Below are 24,246 nucleotides of genomic sequence, written 5' to 3'. Positions count from 1 at the left end.
GAGGAGTATGAAGGAGATCACGAAACGCTTGGGTGCTGTCGGTGCTACTCGCCTTCCAGGATGGGGACCGCGTGATCCTCACTGTGCCTACTACACTACAAGATATGGCTGCCAACTGATGTCAATGGCGTTCTTGTTGTCAGTTTCTATTCAGATTTCCTGAGTGAATGTGTGGAGGTATAGGCACCTCGGAATGATTGTGTTAAGCTAGCATTAAGTCCCTCCCCCGTCCACCTTTATTCCTTTTTTCACAATAAGGCCTCCAAATAAGTCATGATTGTACGGCTGTGAAGCATCGGTTTTGAACACTGATGTCATGCTTTCGATTATGATGATGATGAAACGTCACACTAATTAAGGAGCTCAATACATTAGTCACTTGTAAATACGCTACATCAAGCTCACATAAAGACTCACACACTTAACACGTTACCCTCGAATCATCAGTAACACATTTCCCCGAGTACTGGAAGTGCTTTTTAATCTAGTTGGAGCTTCGTACGTCTGCTGTCCAGCATGATGACACCAATAGTAAGGAGATCCCGCTAATATCAGTGTAAAAATGCATTTGCCCCATAGTTTCATCGCCAGCTACAACGGCGCCAGTGATATCATCTATACTGACACTGCCCAAGTCAATCGACTTCGTGTGTGCATGCATTTTTATCGCCCACGCTTCGCACTACACGATTCACACTGCCCACCTAAGTGAACGGGCACTCATTCTCATTGCGAACGCAGAGAATCAAATTATGCGTTTGTTTCGCTTTGTGGTTATCTGACCCACTGAATGCACGCATTTTGGTTTTGCAACGTCTAGGCGGCATCTTAATGGTTCCCCCCATATCATCGACGCCTGAGTGTTACTCAGCCCCAATGAAACTATGTAGTTCAATGACTGGCTGTACGACTTTATCGGTTCTATTATCGGGGTTCATTTGGTTCTCTCATTCACACTAATGCCTTGTCTGATCCTCAACCTGATAAGAACCATTTACCCTCCTCCTTAAAATGTTAATTTAGGGAACTAAGAATTTCTCTCTTTTCCTGGAATTTATCACAGTCGAGCTTTGTTACGAGATGTTTTTCTCCAGCATTTCTTCGGTAGATTTTTACTTGCTATTCTAAAACACCTGGACCCATTTGCGTTATATTGACTTGTCTCATTAGTTTTTTAATGTTTGATCTTGTAATACGAATGGTACACATAAATATATAAAGTTTATTTTATACTTCCAAACGCACTTCATAAGACTTTACTATCCGATGATTGTGTGCCGTTCACAATACACTCCATCCAGGTGTGCTACTTCGTGTTTTATTTGACACGGTCTTCAGCATTTTGAAGTTTGTTAGACGAGGAATTCAGAAGGCTTTTATTTGAGTCTCCCGTCAACACCAAGTTAATTTGCAAATGTACAAGTTACTTTCCTAGAGGGAAATCAGACTGATAAAAACTCGAGGACTTCATCCCCTTCATGTGTCTCAAGAAGGACAAATAGTATCATCAGAAGATCTATTTGCCGTTTTTTCTTCGGTTAAACTGGGGAGAGTTACGGACTCTGACAAAGCAGAAAGATATTTAGTAAAGGAAACGAACTTGACAACTATCATGTTCGTGTTATTGGTAATCAATCATTTACTCACCCGCCTGTAGTTAGGGCCCGAATATGGAATCTGTCGATCCTAGCTGTGACAAATTCTTTGTGTTAGGAACACCATCACGTCTGCATTATTACATCAAATATCTTAGTCTGTCATCGTTATCTTTGCTACATGATTACTGTAATATTTTCTCACGTATAACACCTAAAATTACTGCGGCGCGCCATCACAGTAACTTTTTTGTCAAAGCCTAGCTAAGAAAACACTAGGAATTATTTTGCACCCTCAGTCCTGTCGATGTTTTTATTGGCCTCCAACATCCACTTAATTAAACTAACATTTAGGCTAAAATTTGTGGTCATTGGAATCCGTGCTCATGACGCAGACTATGGGGGATTTGTTGGCCAGGCATTATAATCCCAGGGTGGTCGATCAGAATGAACCTCCTGGACTTCGCTCATGCTCCTCCTCCAGTGCAAGAAAAATCATTGAACCAAATCGACTTGTTTTTTGTCACTACAAATTAGACCATTCTGTTGTCTCTTGGGCTCGTTCAGAAACTCGGCCGCTGGAAGATGTTCATCTAAGTCAATTGAACTCAGATCACGTTGTGGTCGATTACCCCACTACACACACGAATTCCCTATGTCTCCTAGAGATGACTAGCAGGTGGAATTGCTGTTAAGGGTAGAGCTCCTTTTGTGTTAGTTTTTCACCGCCCGGTACGGTGCAAGTGCATCTCCCTCACCCCACCCGCCTTCTCAACAAGCGGTTTCCCCCAAAAGTGAGCTTATCTATTAGGACTTTGTGACCTAATGTTGCGTCTGAATGGAGGTTGCCAAACTGGTGGATCAGTTAGCCGATGCCTTGCCTAAGAGTGCTTTTCGTCTGCTGCAGATCATTGTGAGAATGCCAGACTGTGCTCAAAATGTGCTTTGGTAATTAACGTATAGAAGTCAGGCTAGCGAAGACCACTAATCGGTTTCAGAGTATCAAAAAAATCAGAAGGTAAAAAATGAGGTACGACAAGTCGGTGAACAAACAAATGACTCACCAATCACAAGTTCCACAGATTCAAAGGCTGTGAACTGTCGTGTCACGCATATAGATAGTATCAGTAGTTGAAGAATCAGTGAGGTCCTTCTGAATTCTAATCTGGGTTGCATGATAATTGTCTACACCGGATTTCGAAGGCCAACTAAAACGCAAAGTACAAACGTTAATTAGGAGGCTAACATCCATCGGCGTACTAATAACTGGATCTTTTGTTCTTTAGCCTCACAAACGCGGAGCCTATTGACACTAAATTTATAATTGCACACGTTTTCCGTGAGGTCCTGGTATTATTCGAAGATATGACGACAGCGAAGATTTGTTTACGCTCCCTAAGCTACCCTGACACAAGTCGAAAGTAATTACGGGTAAAAATCCCCTTCTTCCACAGTATGCAAAATCCGCTGTAAGCACACAAGAGCTTTAAACACATCTGTCTCTAAAAGATCAAAACTGCACATCAGAATGATTTTAGATTCTACCGAGATATATTTGAATTCTCCTCTGACAGCATGCAACGTCTATTTTAGAACGTTAAGTGTATTTTTTGTCTGCGGAATTAGAACGTTAAAGTGAAATCCACTGAAAAGTAAATTTGAAACAAAAGTCTGGAGTAGTTCTTGTAAGGTCCACTGATGTAGTGACTTGGGCTAAATCTTCAATCAAAAAGACAACACTCCTAGAAGCCTAGAGGAATCTCTCAGGAGCCCAGAAGACATTATGCTTGTATAGGCGCTCACTGGTTACGCGTTGTAGACAGTGTCAATTGATGCCGAAAGTGGAATATAAAGTTCTAGATGGTTCTGCAGCAATTCGCCACGATATTAACTGAGTATTCGACTAACCACATTTGACCATCCACCAAACATCGTCCTACTTCTATGTGGGGAAACACAGGGATCACTGACGAAGGCATTAAACCCTGTGATTTAATAAATTATGACCTTAAATACACAAGCAGTAAAACCAGACGCTCCAAGCAAACGTGGCCTGACGCGTTTACTATATGTGTTTGACACGTTAGGGCTAATATCGTCTATTTACCAAACATTACAGACTCAAAATGCCCATCTTAACCGATGTATGCAGACCGAGATATTTCCGCTTCACCTATACAGGCAAGCAACACGGTACAGCATACAGAGGACCCCAGTTAATATCAAGATGTCTGTCGCATGGTTATTCGGTGGAATCAAGGTATTGCCAGGCAACAGAAAACTAGCAAAATGTTTAACTAGTGCCTAATAGCAACCAACCGATGTCCGAATTTATGTTGGCTCAAACTCGTCAGTATTCAGTAAAGAAGCTACACGAGTTCTTCTTGGTAATCCGACAACCATGGGTCTTATATTTTGCTCCTTTATCTGAACGTACAGTGAGTGGAAGAGCATCCCTAAACACACTGCCCCCTAGATCAAGTATACCGTGTCAAAAACGTATGGTTGTCTCCAGCAATAGGATGCCGCAAGCTAAAAACTGGTTTAGACCACTTGAAAAATACTTAAAACCGATTGGGTAATCATCGTTTTCGAAAAAGTTTGGTGACAATAGGTTGATTTATTACTTGGCAACGTTTCGCTTTTGACACAAAAGCTTCGTCAGGCCAAATGACTAGGTTCCGAGGTTGGTCGAGATTTAGAGCGGAAGGAGAACCAATCAGCTAAGTCAAGCTAAATCTCTGTTGAATGTCGGCCGGGGGGGGTTAGTGTGTTAGAGTGGTTGAACAAGTGTTGGGTCGGTGTTTGGGTGTGTGTTTGGGTCCAGCCCAGGGTCTGGTTCTTCTGGGTCGGTTCATTCGATGGTTCCTCTTCAACTTCGTTTGAACCTTCTGTCAGTCTGTGTGGGTGAGCTAGTGCTAAGAAAGTTGTGTAAGAGGGATGCTGTGACCTGTGGTCGGTTGGGGTTTCCACCCCTACCCCCCGGGTATGTCTAATGTTCCTAAGTAGGTTGGGTAAGTAGCTTGACTTAGCTGATTGGTTCTCCTTCCGCTCTAAATCTCGACCAACCTCGGAACCTAGTCATTTGGCCTGACGAAGCTTTTGTGTCAAAAGCGAAACGTTGCCAAGTAATAAATCAACCTATTGTCACCAAACTTTTTCGAAAACGATGATTACCCAATCGGTTTTAAGTATTTTTCAAGTGGTCTAAACCAGTTTTTAGCTTGCGGCATCCTATTGCTGGAGACAACCATACGTTTTTGACACGGTATACTTGATCTAGGGGGCAGTGTGTTTAGGGATGCTCTTCCACTCACTGTACGTTCAGATAAAGGAGCAAAATATAAGACCCATGGTTGTCGGATTACCAAGAAGAACTCGTGTAGCTTCTTTACTGAATACTGACGAGTTTGAGCCAACATAAATTCGGACATCGGTTGGTTGCTATTAGGCACTAGTTAAACATTTTGCTAGTTTTCTGTTGCCTGGCAATACCTTGATTCCACCGAATAACCATGCGACAGACATCTTGATATTAACTGGGGTCCTCTGTATGCTGTACCGTGTTGCTTGCCTGTATAGGTGAAGCGGAAATATCTCGGTCTGCATACATCGGTTAAGATGGGCATTTTGAGTCTGTAATGTTTGGTAAATAGACGATATTAGCCCTAACGTGTCAAACACATATAGTAAACGCGTCAGGCCACGTTTGCTTGGAGCGTCTGGTTTTACTGCTTGTGTATTTAAGGTCATAATTTATTAAATCACAGGGTTTAATGCCTTCGTCAGTGATCCCTGTGTTTCCCCACATAGAAGTAGGACGATGTTTGGTGGATGGTCAAATGTGGTTAGTCGAATACTCAGTTAATATCGTGGCGAATTGCTGCAGAACCATCTAGAACTTTATATTCCACTTTCGGCATCAATTGACACTGTCTACAACGCGTAACCAGTGAGCGCCTATACAAGCATAATGTCTTCTGGGCTCCTGAGAGATTCCTCTAGGCTTCTAGGAGTGTTGTCTTTTTGATTGAAGATTTAGCCCAAGTCACTACATCAGTGGACCTTACAAGAACTACTCCAGACTTTTGTTTCAAATTTACTTTTCAGTGGATTTCACTTTAACGTTCTAATTCCGCAGACAAAAAATACACTTAACGTTCTAAAATAGACGTTGCATGCTGTCAGAGGAGAATTCAAATATATCTCGGTAGAATCTAAAATCATTCTGATGTGCAGTTTTGATCTTTTAGAGACAGATGTGTTTAAAGCTCTTGTGTGCTTACAGCGGATTTTGCATACTGTGGAAGAAGGGGATTTTTACCCGTAATTACTTTCGACTTGTGTCAGGGTAGCTTAGGGAGCGTAAACAAATCTTCGCTGTCGTCATATCTTCGAATAATACCAGGACCTCACGGAAAACGTGTGCAATTATAAATTTAGTGTCAATAGGCTCCGCGTTTGTGAGGCTAAAGAACAAAAGATCCAGTTATTAGTACGCCGATGGATGTTAGCCTCCTAATTAACGTTTGTACTTTGCGTTTTAGTTGGCCTTCGAAATCCGGTGTAGACAATTATCATGCAACCCAGATTAGAATTCAGAAGGACCTCACTGATTCTTCAACTACTGATACTATCTATATGCGTGACACGACAGTTCACAGCCTTTGAATCTGTGGAACTTGTGATTGGTGAGTCATTTGTTTGTTCACCGACTTGTCGTACCTCATTTACTTTTTCAAAAACGATGGTTTAGACCACCTTTTATTCGATGCAAATTACATGCACGAGTCTATGACTTGGTTTCTTCTGTCGTTCGTCAAATTATTGCCAGAAATTGCACAAAGCTACTATACTGCAGAGGATTAGATTGCAACCGGCCGCATTTATATACTGGATGAATCAATGAGTTGCTTAAACTTCCTTGTAAAAGGTCTCAGGAAAAAAAACAAGCGCAGTAATTTGTGTGTCTCCAATCTGGGACAAAAACGGGATTCATAAACATTTGTTTCAATGCCAAACTCATACCAGGGGTTGCACTCTGCTGTGCAACATGGAGACGCTTCATCTACACTCTGGATATTATTCTCAAATCCAAACACGGAGATTTTTCATGACCGTTTTTTAAACAAAAATGCGATTACAGCATGAAGAACCTTGAGAAATTTGACCCGACGCTTGTCCTGTAATCGTAGTTAGCCTGTACTGAAAGGCGGAGAAGTAATGTCATTTGAACCTTGTAGACAGTCGTCAGTAGCGCTGATCTCACAGATCCCCGAGATGAGTCGAAATCGCAAACGTTCGGGTAGTAGTAAAAAACCAGTTAATCCGCAAGCAGTCGACTAACAGTATGACTAGATTGCACGTAAGATAAAACGCCGCTCATTATTCAATCACGGGATCACGTATTGGCTGTTTCTCGAGTGATGGTTCCTTTAATGAGTGTTTCACATATTGCATCAATCAATCTCCATTGTCACCTACTAGTAATTTATTTGTGGCATGAAATAGGTTTGGAACAAATTTGGGGCAAAGTTTTTTATTACGCTGATGGTAAATCAAAAGACTTTGAGAAAATTCATGGGCGGAATGCTCGACAACAATAACAGAAGCAAAAGTCCAATGAGAGAATAACAATACTGAAACCAAACTGATGAAGTGTCACATCAGAGGAAGAGTAACTGAGTATACTTAGGTGGAAGAAATGACTAGAACTCTTTAAAATCAATTTGATGCTCTCTGAAAGTGAATCATATTTAAGCATAGTCTCAAATATCAGGTGGTTTTAGGTAGGACCAGCCACTTGGTCGGTTGAACGGCTACATCAAACTGCTGCTTTAAGAACCCTATCGCGCTCTGAATGCTGACAATTTTCGCTTCAAGCTGTTAATTTTTTTAGAACAGCCCATCCATTGCTAAATACTCAGGTTATTTACGTACTGATCATCCATCTTCACACAGAACTCGATATTAAAGAAGCCGCACAATGGGAACTGTGGACTGATACTTATAAAAACGTGATCTGAGCAGTTGAAGCTATCGTGTAATGAGTCTCTGAGGTATCCGCTACTCTTTGAGAGAAGAAAAAAACTGGTAATAAGACTGAGTAGCAAAGGTGGCATATCGGTTTCAGAGTTTTGCAACTGAAGACTTTTGCTTTTCTCCCTCTATAGAGTTTGTTGGGCAACCAGGAGAACGAATAGGCGCACGGGTATCAACAAGTTCTTATGAGGGCTTATGGTCTGTGTGCACAAAACCAGATGAAGGTTTACAACCGGCGGTTCATGACTTTCCAATTGCAAGTCGGACTAACATAGCAGTGTTCACTATTCCAATGCTTATTACAAAATAGCAGGGCCAGCGACCGGGAACTGGAAATACAGCCCGAAAATCGGTCGTTTGCTAGTTTTTTTAAAGGGTTATAATTAATCCTCATAAAATTCATGAAAATGCAACCTCACGAAATATTTGTTTACACGATTAGGATTGCGACCAACCTGAATGGCTTGTGCTTGTCCGGTGAGGATTTGGGCTACCAAAATTTTCCGCTGGATTTGCTGATGACAGAAGTTTAGTCTGAAAAGGCAGACAACGACAAATTTAGATAATGTCTCCCTGTTGACTCGTGACCTTATGGGGAAAATAACTTAGCTAAAATGCTAACCTAGCGCGCTGGACTGCAAACAACTTCATGCCAATGTAGGACTGATTGGGTATGTGCAATTTTTATAATTTTAGAAAATTTCCCCAAGTCTCAGAATCAAAATAAATTATTTAGCTTCAAGTGAAAAATTCGGAATACCAAGATATGACCTACTCGAACACAATTTATTCTAATTGACAAATCAGGATACGGATAAATGGCTTGGAGATAGCTCCAGATCAACGTTAGCATACGTTTGTCGTTAGAACACACAAAATTCTGAATGCTTCCAACAAACTAGCATCTGCGATAATTTACATGGCGCCCTGCTTGCATGCTGTGACCGTTCGTCAGTCGCCGTTTTCACTTTGCACTCAGCTGAACGTCTTTTACATCCCTCTTGCACTCCAAATGGGTTCAATAAAAACACTTCTAAAAAGTCACTTGCCAATGGTAGTTTTCAAGCCACTTGAAGATGGAGTTTTGACAGAAATGAGGCACAGAATTTTTCAGTAAGCAGTATTTCCCAACAACGACCCTTGCCATCAGAAACAATGGCCAGTAGATCAGCTGCTTAGAATCATACGTGCTAAACTTTCTGTTCAAAGTAGGCCATCTGAGGCAGACGTTAACGTGGCTATCTATGAAAAATACTGTTTTGAAGTCCTGGAACAACTGCTTTGGGGCTGAAAATTTCCGACCAATTTTATGCATTATTGCAAGTCAGACAATATTACTTGCGAACAAAAAATCCTTGGGGTCTTTCATGTAGGACACAAATCTTAAAGATGATGAAAACTCTTTGACGGACCACTAGTAGTTCCACTTTTGGAACTGATCAGGTAAGCTTTGTTTTGAGTTTTAGTCAATCCTACATACTACTTACGAAAAATATTTCGGTGCCTCAAGTTCCAGTTTATCTGAAATGGACTTTGCACAACACATTCGGAAGAACAATCTCATTTCGTTATTTAACTAATCATACCTTCAATATATTGTTAAGGTACAGAATAAGGTTTATGAAAAATGAGCCTACTTGTAGCGTCCCAGCAAAGCAAGGGAGGTGTTCTGTCGAATAGGTTTCGTATTGTTTTTATGACTGGTGCCATATCAAAGAAAGCATAGCTTTTTTCACACAGCATTGATGGACGTTTATTCTCTCTTAATACTTAATTCACTCCAACAAATTTCACCCTGTAAAGGACAGTCCATGCGTGTCTTGTGATTCGTGTTGAAATTTCGTGAAATCGATAATCCAGGGAAATTTCATTCCAAAGGAGTGAATATAGTCGGAGTGTTCATAAGACATGTCTGTAGTGAAAATAACGGACCCTTCTTTGGGAATATATTGGGTAGGCCTAATAGCGGTTTTGACAGACGACGGTGGTCGATGATGACTGACACTAAAACATTATCAACGCGGCAAGCTTAAACTGGTCAGTTTGCTGTCATGTGGGATGTGACTGACGTGAAATTTATGCGTCCTGGAACTCGTGACTGTGGGTTACGTTGCGTGTGTTTGACAATTGGCCTTGGGAGTTAATTTTTGGTTCACGTGCGATCTGTCTTGCTTGCCCCTCTTTTATGTGATGCATAAGGCCGGACAAAACGGCAGATAACACAACAATATTAGCCCCGTTTACTAAAATGGCCACTGCTTTAGTACAGCGACAAGAATTTACGACAAATTGTGGATGTCGTCAATGTTGATTCTCGGCTGATGTATATGGCACGATCGGTGAATGCCGCCCTAGTTTTTTAATCATTGGAATATCTTGAAGCGGCCTGAGATTGTGGCTTATGTTAATTGATTTTAACCATAAATCGTTATTAGTTTTCCAAATATAAACATATCCACAGTCCGTACAACAAACAACCAGTTACCCTTTTGCCGTGCTCTTCAATTAAAAAGAGAGGCTGATAACGGATATGTGCGCCATTTCAGATGGGTTGATATTCTGTTTGACTGCTCTGTCTGATCTAGTTTTTTTGCTGAGTGCTTTCAATCATTGTGCCTTGTATCCGTTACTTCTCAGTGTTTAGTTAATGTGGAAAGTTTAAACAAATCGAAGTGATACAAATCTGGCAGACAAGGTGTATCACTGCTGTGTATGTACTGGAGACCTGAGCAGTCAGCCAGAAAGTAGTCTGACTGGGTTTGCTTGTAGTAGACAGTGGTTTCAAGGTCGTAAACGTCCTAATAGATGGTGCAATCACGAAAAGCAATCATTTCGATAGGTTTTGTATGTTTTATGATAAAGAGGTTGGGTGTCGGGATGCAGTTCACACTTTTGCGCAACTTGCTGATGACAATTACCGTCTCACCAAGCATCTCGTTCAAAATTTCAGGACACTCAAAACTGTTCACTGTGAGACCTTTTATTAATACTAAGAGTGTATCATAACAGGAAAACTAGGAGAACCCATGATATTCTCGTCAGACTATTTCCAAGCCTGGCCTTTGAAGGTGAATACAGCTAGTCTGCAACATACCTAGGAACGTTCGACGATCCCGTTAGTACACCTCTTCACCATACTTCTTATGTTTTATATAGTGTAGTCTAAAACAAGCCAAAATAAAACTATACCATCGTTCACTGCTTTAAGCTATTTATGTTATTGTTTAGGCGAAAGCATGAAGACGGCACTCTGAAACGACCTCAGGACCACTGCGAATTGACTGGATAGCCTGGATACAAGATAACCGATGTATTCGACAGATGAGGAAAAAGTAGTTCTCTCTCTGCTCTCTCTGCCGGCACATTAAACACACGCACAACGACATGTCAAACTTAATGATTCGGTACTTCCAGCATGTGCTGGTATAGTGTGGATAACGTTATTGCGTCGCGAGCAAAAGTGAAGTCCAGCTATGGGTCCGATCAAGCTTATACGTTGATGATGGGCTCAAACACGAGAAGAATCTGGATGCTGTGTTTGTTGTGGATCAAAAACAAGTGCTGCGCAAGAACGATGAGAGAATCGGAAAAGCCACAGCAAAGGAAATGGTATGAAAGCGATTTTAATCAGCTTGGGGTTGAACAGACGGGATGTGTTTTCCTTGTTATGGTTGCATACTATTTCGGAGTAGCAAAGTTGAAGACCGTTAAAGAATTCATCTTGCACGGTAAAATGAACTAGGGATATATTATAAACTGTTGTCTGATTCTGTTGCCAGATATCTGAAACCTGATCGGATTCAAATGTCAGACAAAACATCAAATACCCCACGTCAAGTGTTGGAAATGCCTCACTTTTATCACAACAGTCTTTCGAGTCCGACTGCTCCACTATTTAAAAAGTCTATTCTTGATTTATACCCCTTATCTGTGAAAGGAAACGTTAATGTAGAGGATGTAGCTTGTCGGTTATAGGGACGGATTTAACTACATTAATGTGAAACACCACAACGGATGCCAGCGGGCGGAGTGTAACACATCCTAGAGGCATCTGTTTTTTCGGAATTGTCATCATAAAATATGTGTGAAAAAACGGCATACCTTGTGACTCAAAGATATCCCAGCTAATGCTCTAACATTACATCTAGTATGCAAGTTAAAAAACGATTCCCAAGAGTTGTTGAGTGAAGACAATAAGGACAGTAGCTAGAAACTGTATGGGTCACCCGAAAATCATTCGCAAATAAACATACTATTGACATGAATCCCAGTTGATTTTCACGTGAGTCTTTCTTCCATAATTCCCACTGATAAATAGTTTAGGGGTTGGGGGTGCAGAAATATCTATTGAGACCCGGGAAAGGCAAAATCGCCTTCGGGCTATTCAGAGTTTCCTCCAAACTTTAGAGCACTATTCTTTCTTGAACGCCATTTCATGACGTTAACATTACTACCGAGATGGCTATGTGAAAGAATATTGTTAAAGTTTGACAGTTTTCTGGTTTAAAGCCATGTCATAATATATTAATCAATCCAGGCCGAGCTTTACCTCCGTCGCACTGCATTGGCCAACCTTGCAGTGAGGAATTTTGACTGAAACTAGTTAGGCTGGTCAGGCTTATCTGAAAGAAAATGAAATTTTGAAGTTTGTTTCATAAAGGTATGCTTTTTCTCGCTTAGTTGACAGATGTGTTGCAAAATCGTCGATGTAATTTACTCCCCCTAAAAGGTCGAAGAGAGAATAAGTCGCGCAAGTGCAGCGGTTTCGCACTGTCACTTGTTTTTGTCTATTTAAAATTATATCCATTCGGCACTGAACAACATACAACGGAAAGGGTTTTCTCATATAATTTGACTAGGAACTAGACTTGGTGAAAAAGGAAATGAACTGTTTCTTAGTGCGCTATACTTTGCAGTGTCTGTCGACTAATTTTAACTAAGCTTGAGTCGGGTCCGTCCTCAAATACGAAGCACATCTTAACTATATCTCCAACTACTCACATAGTTAACGAACATTGCGCCGATAAACCGTCGGTTACGTAGGTCTAACTTCCGTAGCTGAGATGGTTCTTTCGTTAAGATCATGGTCTTTATGATCATCATAAACGACAACGATAATAACCTCACTGCAAACAGCACCAGAGAAGGACACTGCCAAAGGACTAGACACCTGTCACACTTCACAAGTAACGGATGCAAAATTTAACTCTGTGAAATCTTGAGCTTGCTTCGCGTGATAAGGGTGGATCTAGACGAAAAATCCAGCTTGCCTCTGCACACAATTTATCGTTACTTTTGTACTGCCATCCCGCTTGAGCTCCCGTTTTTTGGCCATTACCACTAACAACCTGTTTTATGATCGAGCCACATTTGGCTGACTCTCCAGTTGCCTATATTCACCCATCAGCTATTCGGTTCTCAATATGCTCTGATGAGTCCAACTACGGTTGTTTTTCTGAGATGATCACGTTGGTAGCCTAACGACTGTCAACCACAGAAACCTGTTTCACATACTTGAATGACACCACCCTCGATGTCTTTATACGAGTCTTATGGTAGTGCAATGACCGTTTAGCGCCTGTCACATTACTTATGTTGGAAATCCCTTTATATGTTATTTCGGCATCTACTGAATCTGACAGTCTTGCTGTCTCACCTCTGGCTGTCGAATCCGAGCACACAAATAAACCTCTGGCATTGACCCTTTCCATCTGTAAATAGATTCTCTGAATCCATCTTCTCCTTCAATTATTTTAGTGTCAAGCAGTGTTCCGGGCATACCCTTTCTCGCTATTTACGGGTTCACCCCAACTTGGTCATCAGGTTTTAGGCTTTTCTGAAGCTCAATCCACTATGAGAATGGAGAACACCATTATGGCTTACTCCAAAACAGAATGGCGCAATATTAGTATTAGTTTTCATGTCAGTCATTATGTAATTGCAATGGGACTAACGGATTGGCTGTTCCCAGTTTTGCCCGTCCATACCTAGATAACACCCATACAATTCGGGGTTATTCATGTTCTAAGTTTACTTATATCATGGATAGTTGCGTCCCGATTATTTTTTGCCAGCTTTGTTCCACCCTTCAGCTGGCAGATTTAAGTGGCGCTAATTTTGTGTGGTTTATGTCCGTGTTCAGTGAAAAATCACCTCATTATTTGTAGCCACTTTGTTCCTGACCGGAACAGCGTGAACATTCTAATTTTAGAGTGCCTCTCAGAAGCTTGAAAACATATTTCTAGCAGTATATTATTTAAAAAATATTTTTCATTATTACCAACATAACTATTATTTACTATTTATTATTATTCTTATTTGTTATAAGTGGATTCTTTCTTTACCTGACCGAATTCTACTGTAAAGCAATTCAAATTCATAATTAATGTTAAAATGGTGAAAGTAGCAAACGAACTTTTCCGATGAGGAATATGAAACAACAATATGAGTAAAACTGGAGCTTTAAAGCGATTCGTCCAACCACTTGAAAAGAAATCAAATGACCCATGCCACATCTTTAAATGTCAAAGTATTATCTGCATAATCACAATGGAAAGGGGTGCACTAATTGTGGTTTTTTATACCGACCTCCTACCGTATACAGCAAACTCGTTGCCCAGGTTGATGTCGTCGGACTTTGTGCGTTTCAGTCTTTATCCTTAACTACCAGTGCGTCTAAGCCTAGATGTCTAGCGGCGAGGCAGAATTGACCGGCTTTAAATTGTCGGAACGGCCCATGAAATAAATCGAGCCTGTTTCTCAAACCCGGTTTCCGCAAGACTCAATGACTTCAACCAAGAATCGCGGCAGCGCCTATCGGTCAGTAAGTTTTGACGCATGAAGGAGTCACAAATGTTATTGTGGAGGGTCCTAAATCGCCTTTTAAGGTACCCAGAGAACTCTTCTGGTAATAACTAGTTTGATGAAAAACAAATATTAACAATACGAAGCTACCCGCACAATTAGAGCCTTTGACATATTTACCTCAAAGCTGAGCCCTTTGATAAAAAAATGAATAAACCTACTGCTTGAGGCAAGACTTACTGCCTTGCCTGCACCAATATGAATGCTGTAACCCATCTGTATGAGTCGAAGTTCATAGGCACCTCACTTCTGGATCTCAGTACTCTTTGGACTGGGTGATAGCAATCTCAATACAGTAGTTCTATTTCCTCATGGTTTATTTTGCAACTAAAAAGATGCGGAAACCTATTTGGTCTACAGAGTAACGACAGTTCGTACCTTCAGATGCTTTGGTATCCTGTAAAACTAATGTATGAATGAAAATAGATGTTTTTCTAGCTGACTATTGTACAGGTTTTAGACAAAAATTCCGTGTGTGTTTTCGTGACATGACATGAAATTTGAGTAGTAAAAACTACATTAGTTTAGTCTACTCTTTGTTGTGGGGGAAGGCATGTCGCCATAAGTATTTTGAAGTTAAATCAAAATATTTGGGGACTGTTGAGCCACCTTGAATCCACCGGTGAACCCAGTAAGCAAAACCGTGCAAGTGAAACGTGCTCCAATGCTGCTCAACGCATCATGAAATTGCTTGGAGATCCAGCCTCTTTGGGACGAAATGATGTTGCAAGTGCTTATTATGAGTTTTGATTTCGGCCCTTCTTTAGTACAGAAGAAGTGAGAAACAGGACTGAAAACAGGTTTTCGGGTTAAAGAGCCAAAGAGATGTTTGTAGCCAGACAAAAGCAGATGGTACCATGGGGGTTAGCACCAAAGATGTGCGGGTCAAAAACTTGCGGTCTGTTACGTTCTTTTCAACAAGAACGCGAAAACCCATGGACCATGGGACTGACAATCCTGTTCGTGAATAGCAAATCCATGCATGTTGATGCATTGATAGGGTATTTTCACCTATTGTGTCACAGTACATATTAAAAGCACTACAATACTGTATGACAGTATTTACTATGTCACATATACCACTGTACTAAAACATCTAGGTGACACACTGACCCTTAAGTTTTATAGACTATAAGATGAATGGTGCTAAAGAAAATGAGAAGCCACAAATCATGAAGATGGCCGATCAAGAGCCTCGTACTCAAGTGGATCAGAACTGAGTTTGGCGAAGAATTTAATGAATGTGTTATTTTCAGACTGGTGAAGTAGCAAGAGAAAATCATGTAGTCGTCGACCCTTGGCTAATTCGAAACACCCTCCAAGTAAATTTTATCGAACAGAAAAATGAGGTCGTTGATGACGAGATGTTTGTATTGTTTCCTGTTGGTAGAGATGCATATCAGCCTCACAATATCACAGAAGATTGTGGAATACCACCCTCTACTGCTGTCCACCTGAGGAAATTAGGTTGAAGTTTCTACAGGCAGAGAGGGACAATGAAGCACACAATGTGATCGCCGTTATGAAATCACTGTTTACATTATATGTTTTGTCTTCTGGGTTAGTAAACTCCAACTTTTAAGGTTTTTCCATTTTTCCATCTCAGAATTTCTCATGAAAATCTAGCCTTCAAAGACCCTGTTCCACAATTAATGAATTGCGTGCTAACGTGCTTCCTCCGGGTAGCAGGGCAGCTAGACGATGCTGACTACATGCTGGGTACGAACCTGTCAAGGCAGCTGATTAGATTCAGTGGTTGGATAACCAGCTTCCACACAATCGTGTATATGAGCTTGAAAGTTGTAAAATCAGACGGTTAAAGTATTTGGATCACAGAAAACTCGGTGTACACACATCGAATCAAGCTGTAATACTACATTTGCCCTACCAGAACTAAAAGCCAATGTTTCGCTTTAAAGTAATTCAGTCAAAGCGAGTTTTCTAACTTTTTGGGCTGAAAACACATTCAATTCTCCAGTGACTCCTAACTTTATTGATTTTGTTCGTTGATTGCTTTTTATGTTGTCAATACTGCTCGAGTTGTACCTAAATCTGCAGCGGAACAAAATGAATTATTTGGGTCATATAAATAGGTAGCTTTCTAAAACGTCCCCACGCCATGTACCTTTGAATTAGAGTGTGCCTTTGGGCTATGAAGCCTAGCAACATCTGTGCTGACTGGAAATACATTTTATGGTTTCTTCCACTCAAAGAGAAAGAAACTGGAAATGTTATGGAATACAGGTAGCTCGGGTGCGCTGCTTGGTTATTGGTCTGTTCGTCTCATCCCCAATCTAGGTGACTGACGATGTCACCTCGATTTGTGATGAAAAGTTTGCAATCCAACTGCCAAGCTCAGCGAACAGATCAACAACTAAAAGAAAGAAACTATTGTTCAAACTAAAAATACACGGAACAGAGTACATGTCATACATCATACTGATTAGCCCGGTATAACAAATGAGTGTCTAATATGTCAGTCCTTCACAGGCTGGGTTGATGAGAAGCTGAAGCTAAAATGGATGGAACGGGCGACATACACTTGTCTTAATTTCGGTGTTTTCAAAAAGTGCTAAATTTATGTTTTGGTCTACGATTAGATGCATACTATTTACACTCAGAAACACAAGGTGCTTTGTCACAAGAAGATCCATTAGCCGAGGGTCGGTTTTATCGGTTGGGCGGTTTTGTAATAGCATTAGTTGTTTACTGGACTCAGCATTTATGTTCACACCACTCCAGTTTGAGCAGCCCTTCTAATGTTATAGAAGTAATTTTGGCGAGGTCACTCTAACTAGGGAAGCACTGGACTGGAGTTTTGCCCTTATTAGAGCTAATCAGTAGTGCTCATCCTCTGCCGTGCTGGGGTTTGAACTCCGAATATCTGACATGCGAGAAAAGCGTGTAACCATTACTAGACTAGCGAGCGCGAGATGCACATGAATCACTACGTCTAAACAGGCTATGTCCTACACGCTTGAGCTCTTTGTGGAGAGATCCGCAGTTTAAACCCCTGTACAGTCAAAGATATGCAGAGCTGGTAAGCTCCAATAAGAGCAAACCTCAAGTCCAGTGCTTCACTCTTTTCGTATGGACTCTCCAGAACATTTGCACCAGGACGGGATGAAGAATGTTTAGTGAGACTAATGTGAACGAAAATTTCATATGAGATGAATGTTACTGACTCTTTGTATGAATGTAACACACTACTGATATGGTTACTGAACGACCTTCGACAGCCGACGAGCGGTTTAGCCTTCCTTGAAATCATGAACGATAGATTCAGCTGAAGTTCCGGTGAGTCTCACGTGAAAGTCGATTTGGTATGCAATTTGGTATGTACTTCTATTTGATGCCTTGTTTCCATTGTTGTTCTCTACCCAAGGCAGTTGAAAGTATGGAGGAAACACCAGGTGCAGGCACATAAGCAGAGCACGTTGCTTTGGCTTGGTTGGGCAACTTCATTTTTTAGAAAAGGGTATAATCCAGTAGTTTTTAGGCTGAAGTTCCATAACGTTTATTATGCACCGCCAGAGAGACTGTTGAACCTGCAAGCCTGCAATTGTCGGATTAGTACCATATGTAAAACCTAGATTGGAGGTGACCACGGCTCAAGTTCTTTCAGCAGTTGCAAACGTAAAGCAGTGAGATTGCAGGTAATGTGCATAACAACGAAGACTGGGCATTCCACTAGGCCATATGATAATATGGCGATTGGGCTAGTCTCGGGGTAAATAATGGACAAGATCTATAGCTGCTGTGCGTAAACTGTCGTAGTAGTGATGTGTGATGTAGTGATGTGTGGTGAACATGTCCTTCTCGAGATACGCGGCAGCCGGTCCTGCGCCGCACCCAAGACGATGTGGCTGTCCTCTCGTCATCCGATGATCCGAAACCCCACTATAGTCACTTGGGCTACTTGGGCCGAAGATAATAGTGAGCATGGGCTTCTTTTTATATGGAGCACAATGACCTGATCAGTATTAACCATATCCTGAAGATATTGTACTATTTGTTCTTGGCCGTTTATTCCATACAAGTGGCCTACTCACAGATAATTCCCATTCATAAGAGATAAGAATCTGTCGTCATTCACAAACCATGCAAGCAAGTCTGTTTCACCTTCGGATGCCTATGTTCTTCACTACCGGGAGCATAAATATTGGCAAAAGTTTCTTAATTCGGCATGAATGTTGACTGCGCCAACTACAGGGAATTGTAGACCAATAAACCGACAAACCGAGCAAAATCGAAATGGGACAGTGGTACAAGAGCTTCGTTTAGTTGTTAGTTGTCCGTCACATTTGACCGTCGTTGACAGTTTATCTACGTCATTTTTGGACGGAAAACAAACGCATTTCGACTATATGGTTGAAAAATGAAGCCAAAATTGTTTCAACATATTCGTAGGTGTTCAATATATTCCTAACAACTGATGTTCCAAGTGAAGGTTTTACAGTCTTCTTATAACCAACAGGTGCACAGGAACCATAAGGCATATCGATCTGTCCAAAAATTAGAAGCATGGTCAATCGCGGGTGCAGTTTTTCAGACTCACTGTTCCACTTGTTTTCATGACGGTCTCAACAGCATTTGTCTGCTTATACCGTATTGCAAAAAGAGGGTGCTGATATCTCAACGTTGGGAAGAGGTATGTTGCGTAAACACTGCCACATACTCGAGAGTTATCCATCATTCGACAGATGAAATGCAAACATATGCTGGGAAATGGTAATATTGCATTTCACGTCTGACTCTATCACGTATGCAAAAACTGGATTGACTGAAGATAATTTATAGATGACTGATGGGTGCAGTCGGGCATGCGAAACAAATAACTGTATCGCCGTTCTCCATAAAAAAATGGTTTGACACATTTTTTCTACTTCCTTTCAAGATAGTGTGCGGTGGTGTGTTTGGAAAAAAAATTTCTGACAAAGAGTGTCCCTCTAGCGCTTTAAATGTGAACGGGTTTCAGCTTATGGTAAAACCAGGGATTATTCATAAACCTCAACTCTCTATTGAGGAACACTGGATAAATAATAGCGTCCTTTGCCCAGCTAATTGAATAGGAACTCCAAGCAATCATTGAGAACTCTGTGGATTCTGATGAACGCTTTGAACCTTCCATAGTAATTTTTAACTTGTTTGGATCCGGTTAAATCTTTTGAACGATTGTCTCCGTTTTGTGAATGGAGGGAGATCGAGAAGTCTATTTACCCTCGTTCTACATCATTCTAAGGGGATTTTTCAGATTATTTGACAGACAAAGTATCTTCAGTAGCCACAAACATTTAAACGCCTAAATTCGTCAATACAAAGCCACACTCAATGCCGGGTCCCCACGTGACTATCTGAATTCTATTCGTTGTTCTTTATTTTGTGGCAAATATTTGCATCTTTCTTACATGTATATTGCGACATGGGCATTAAACAAATATGAAACAGCACAAACGTGAATCTGTTGGTAAAACGCACCCAACATGGTGGAAAGGAGATAAAAAATAATCTGAGAGTGACTTTGCTCAAATATTTCGAGAGTTGTTCTTTGATAAACCTGTGAATTGAGTGCTTAAAAGCAGCAAAACATGCTTACAACTTTTGTCGGTGGCTAAAGTACTACGGTTTTACCTACTGAACTGATTTGAAAAGATCTTAAACGTATATAGAACAACCCTAGAAACCGTCCAAATGTAAGGAAATTCTCAAAGCTTTACAAGTTCATGTCACCTGTAATGGTTAGATTGTAAGAATAAATCAATGTGTCGAAAGAAACCGGGTGATGCCAGACAGACGAATAAAATCGGTTAATCAAGGGGTACAGGCAAAAGCAATTTTGGTGCCATCTTCGTGATAGCACATACGACGCGCCTTTTTATCTGTCCCCCCTCGTCCACCTGGCTTAAATCACATGCTCCATTTTCGTTGCATTAATTGATTCAGACACCCCTAGAAGTACTTTCGTTTGACACAAACGAATTTTGAGTTTTTGCCAAAAATAGCCAAGAGATGCAAGAACCTTATTCGGAAATTTATTTCCACAAACAGGGGACTTATCAGCGGGTGCCGGTGATCTTGCAAATCTGTTCACGTTCACATTCCTAGGTTCGGAAGGCTTTTAGGGATATTATAAATTGTCATCACAAAATAATGAGGAAGGGCGGGCCTAGCACCCTCGAAAAGAAACTGCCGTTTCAGCAATCTGAAGCCAACCATAGTTTCGAAATCTAATTACAACTGTTGCCGAATGAAAGCACAACTCGGTTATTGTAAGGAAACCACTGATAATCGATCTAAAATAAATGAAGCACATTAAAAATCGGTGCAAAAGCCTGCACAGTAATACCCAGCGGTCTGCGAGCGTGCGAAATGTTTTATGGTTGAAGCGAGTTAGGACAACACTGTGAACAAGCGCTCTAATGGTGATTAACTGGGAAAGTTTTGGCTCAGTTTTGTGTTAACTCATTGGAACATCTAATTCATAACTTCTCCTGAAGAATCACACAAATACGTCAGAAGTGAATGCACTCCTCCTACTGAAATCGAGAAATAGTACCAGATAACTGCAAAACCACTAGTATTTATAATGTAGATAGTAGGTAAGATGGCACTCTGTAAGATGACGCTGAAATTATAGGCAGGTTTTCTCTTCCACCCATCGTTGAAAACGAACAATTGTGTCCCCAGTGTGTTTTGTACGACTGTTCTCGAGCAACACATCTGGTCAGCGCATGTCTGCCGAACAAAAGATTAAGAATCGCAAAAACTAAAAAAATAAACGGATAAAAAACATTAGTTTTCCATCTTCAGAAACTTCTGATTCATGGAGAACATGTTTTCTGATTAAAGTAAACGACTCCAAAGAAATGACATTTCAAATTAAAAATAATTTGGCCGTGGAAATTTCCTACTGCAATGCGAAGCTTTCCACTAAAAAAACGGACAGTGGTAGGCCACGTTCATTACTTTTAGCCTATTCAGAGAAAAGGAGTGGAAGGGTGCATATGGAAAAAAAGCTTGTTTGGTAAACTTCAGAGAAGCCGGTGAACGATAAGCTCCAACATTCTGTCGTTTTTTGATTTTTTTTGATGAAATAATAACAATTGGTGACGAGTGGCGACAATCAGCCCACAGGTACCTATGAGGCGGTTCGAAATGTCGTTTTTGATTTTTTTTGATGAAATAATAACAATTGGTGACGAGTGGCGACAATCAGCCCACAGGTACCTATGAGGCGGTTCGAAAACAGCGGTTGCCAAAACGCAAGTCTGCGGTATTTTCCGTGGGGCTGTCCAGGCTCCCAACTACCACTTTCAAGTTATGAACTGCGATGTGGTGTCACTCCATATTTCATCAGTCAACTAAGTGTAAAAATTGTAAATTCTTTGTTCAGTAAGCAGTTTACTAGGTGGGATTCTTTCAGTTCTGACCTTGTCACCTGATGTGTTAACCGTTTAGCACTGTTGAATCTGGTTCACTTGTTTTTTATTCGAAGTACCCGTCACTTCCCCCCTCATACAGACGAGTTCTCTATAGATGAAACGTCCCGGGTAAAAACATAGCGTCGCCTAAGAACCTACAAGAAGTCCAAGTATGAGGGCAAGTTATTGCCGTCAAAGTTGCAGGCCGACGAGTCAGTTGGCAGTTTGGGCATAAGATGATGCCCAAAAGAAAGTGTACTATGCGGATATACAAATCCTTTGACGGCAATATACAAGTGCTACGTTCTGGAATTCCACGCAACGGCTAGAGTCACTCCTTGGGTCTCTGTACGAAGTAGCTGTTATATCGTTTGAATTTGAGATGCCCTTATTTGTTTAAGACTGAAGATCTTCGTCGGGTGTATTAGTCAAATACCCCCTAAACGTGTGAACACTCGGTTCCTTCAGTAGCCCATGGGGGCAACGAAAAGCATGGCCGTTTGACCTAAAAAAAAGTGCACACATTCACTTATCGCAACGCAAGAACCTATAACTGTTTAATTTAAACCTGAAAAAGAAGAATCTTGCTTTCATCTTTCAAGTTAGCTAATGGCTACCTAATAATCATACACTGCCTATTACTTGACACTTGGAGATCTGAATATTATCGAATGTTTTGATGCAGAAGAATACGTAGGAGCCGCACGGATTACAAAATACGAAACGCAGACGCTGCTACTTGCCTATCAAGCTTCCATATTTAGAGGACAGTGGGGATGAGATTGTGGTACAGACTGTATCCACTACCCCTAATGTCATTGTTTTCAAGAATGGCTCGTAGGTGGTCTGCTTTAACCAGTACTTACGTAAATGGAGAGCTCACCGAGCTACCCATGCGATAGGCAGGATAGAAAGTATGCACGATTTTTCTATCACGTACTCACCCAAACAGAAGAACTTTGTTATGACTTGCATAGATCCGAATGGGTGATGTTTAGTTCCAGGCACTTGACAAATTAGAATGAATTTGCCGAGTTTACCCAGCTAACCTGCTTCTTTTACTGATCACGAAATTTCGAACCAATCAAATACACCGAGTGTGACAGACACAGCCGCTTAGCGTGGTGGTCCACTTACCAGGTCGACCCCGAATGCACTCTGTCTCCCATTGATCGCTCATATTACTGCATGCCCTATTCCCAAGATGCAGATTGACCAATGTCCGAAAACTGCGTACGTTGAAAACGATCTTATTTGTTGTTCCGGAAAACCCCAGGAAAGACGAACACATCATTTGCCATCCCCCTCGACTATAAACCATCCTAGCGCTGCAAACGTTTTAAAAAGTGTTTCTGATGCATCAACAAAGTTTAGCTAAACAGTTAAAAGTTTCGACATTGTTTTGCAGCTTAAATAAAAGCTGACTGGGGGAAATTAGCCGACCGAGACTTTGCAATTGTGGACAGCATCTTTAGGTACCTGAAAGATCGTTATTACTTCACTGCAATAAGCATGCCAAAGTGTGACAGCTATTTTTTTTGCTGCTGTCCAGGTAACATTCAACAGCCACACAGCCGCCATGAAACCGGGTAGTTTCAGGAGTGATTGATGCATTAAATTAAGAGGGAAATTCCCCATTAAACTTAACCGTTTTTATTAGAAAGGGAGGACAAATGAACGCCATAGTTAAAGTTGCCCTTAGCTGCACCGGTAAATTTACTCAACGGTTGTTAGAGCCCGCTGAAGTTGGCTAGCAAACCGTAAAGGAAAAGTCTACCTTCTTGGGGGGCGTAGGAGAAACTGATGTGTAACCGACAGATGGTGATTAAGACACACACGAAGCACCGTGAAGAGAGAATTCGTTCCGCATTTGATTTGGGCACCAATGCGGTTTTATCAGTAGACTCTAGTAAATCATGAGTGAATATTGTAAACAGGATTTGGGATTTAGTTGATTACTTAGTAGAAAAGTTGCGCAACTGAGTGTGTCTCGCGAATTTCGTACAATTTGGGTTTAATTGAAATTTGAAGTTAGCGAAAATTCGGGGAATGTGCCTGCTTGATGAGCCTCAAAAAGGGCAAAACCGGTAGTGAGCTGTCGAAATGTCTGTGACAACTTAATATGTAGTGTTGCTTCGAGAAAGAAAGCGTTTCAATATTTAACTAACAGAAATACCACACCGAAAGCGGTGAGTTTTTAGTTTTCCTATTGTGTTCAGAACCACAGGACAATCTATTGGGTCCTACTTGGACTTGTGTTCATACGTAGGGTCAGTGAATACTTGTTTATTCAGGTGAGCTAAACTCTAGAGGTCGATTTGTCA

General features: G+C 41.0%; 1 protein-coding gene across 1 annotated transcript in view; it reads left to right on the top strand.

The window, feature by feature from the left end:
* The window catches only part of T265_04391 (hypothetical protein), a gene marked incomplete at both ends in the record, with an annotated part of 3,545 nt that extends 3,382 nt beyond the window's left edge, over positions 1–163 (top strand). Inside the window, one exon of the mRNA XM_009169130.1 lies at positions 60–163. Within this exon, the coding sequence (XP_009167394.1) occupies positions 60–163 (104 nt within the window). The remainder of the gene's footprint in view (positions 1–59) is intronic.
* Positions 164–24,246: the final 24,083 nt, after the last annotated feature.

This window comes from Opisthorchis viverrini (genome assembly GCF_000715545.1).
Source record: "Opisthorchis viverrini unplaced genomic scaffold opera_v5_72, whole genome shotgun sequence".
Classification (NCBI taxonomy): Eukaryota; Metazoa; Platyhelminthes; class Trematoda; order Opisthorchiida; family Opisthorchiidae; genus Opisthorchis; species Opisthorchis viverrini.
The sequence above is the reverse complement of the archived record's forward strand: the minus strand, read 5'-3'. Positions and strand labels throughout refer to the sequence as shown.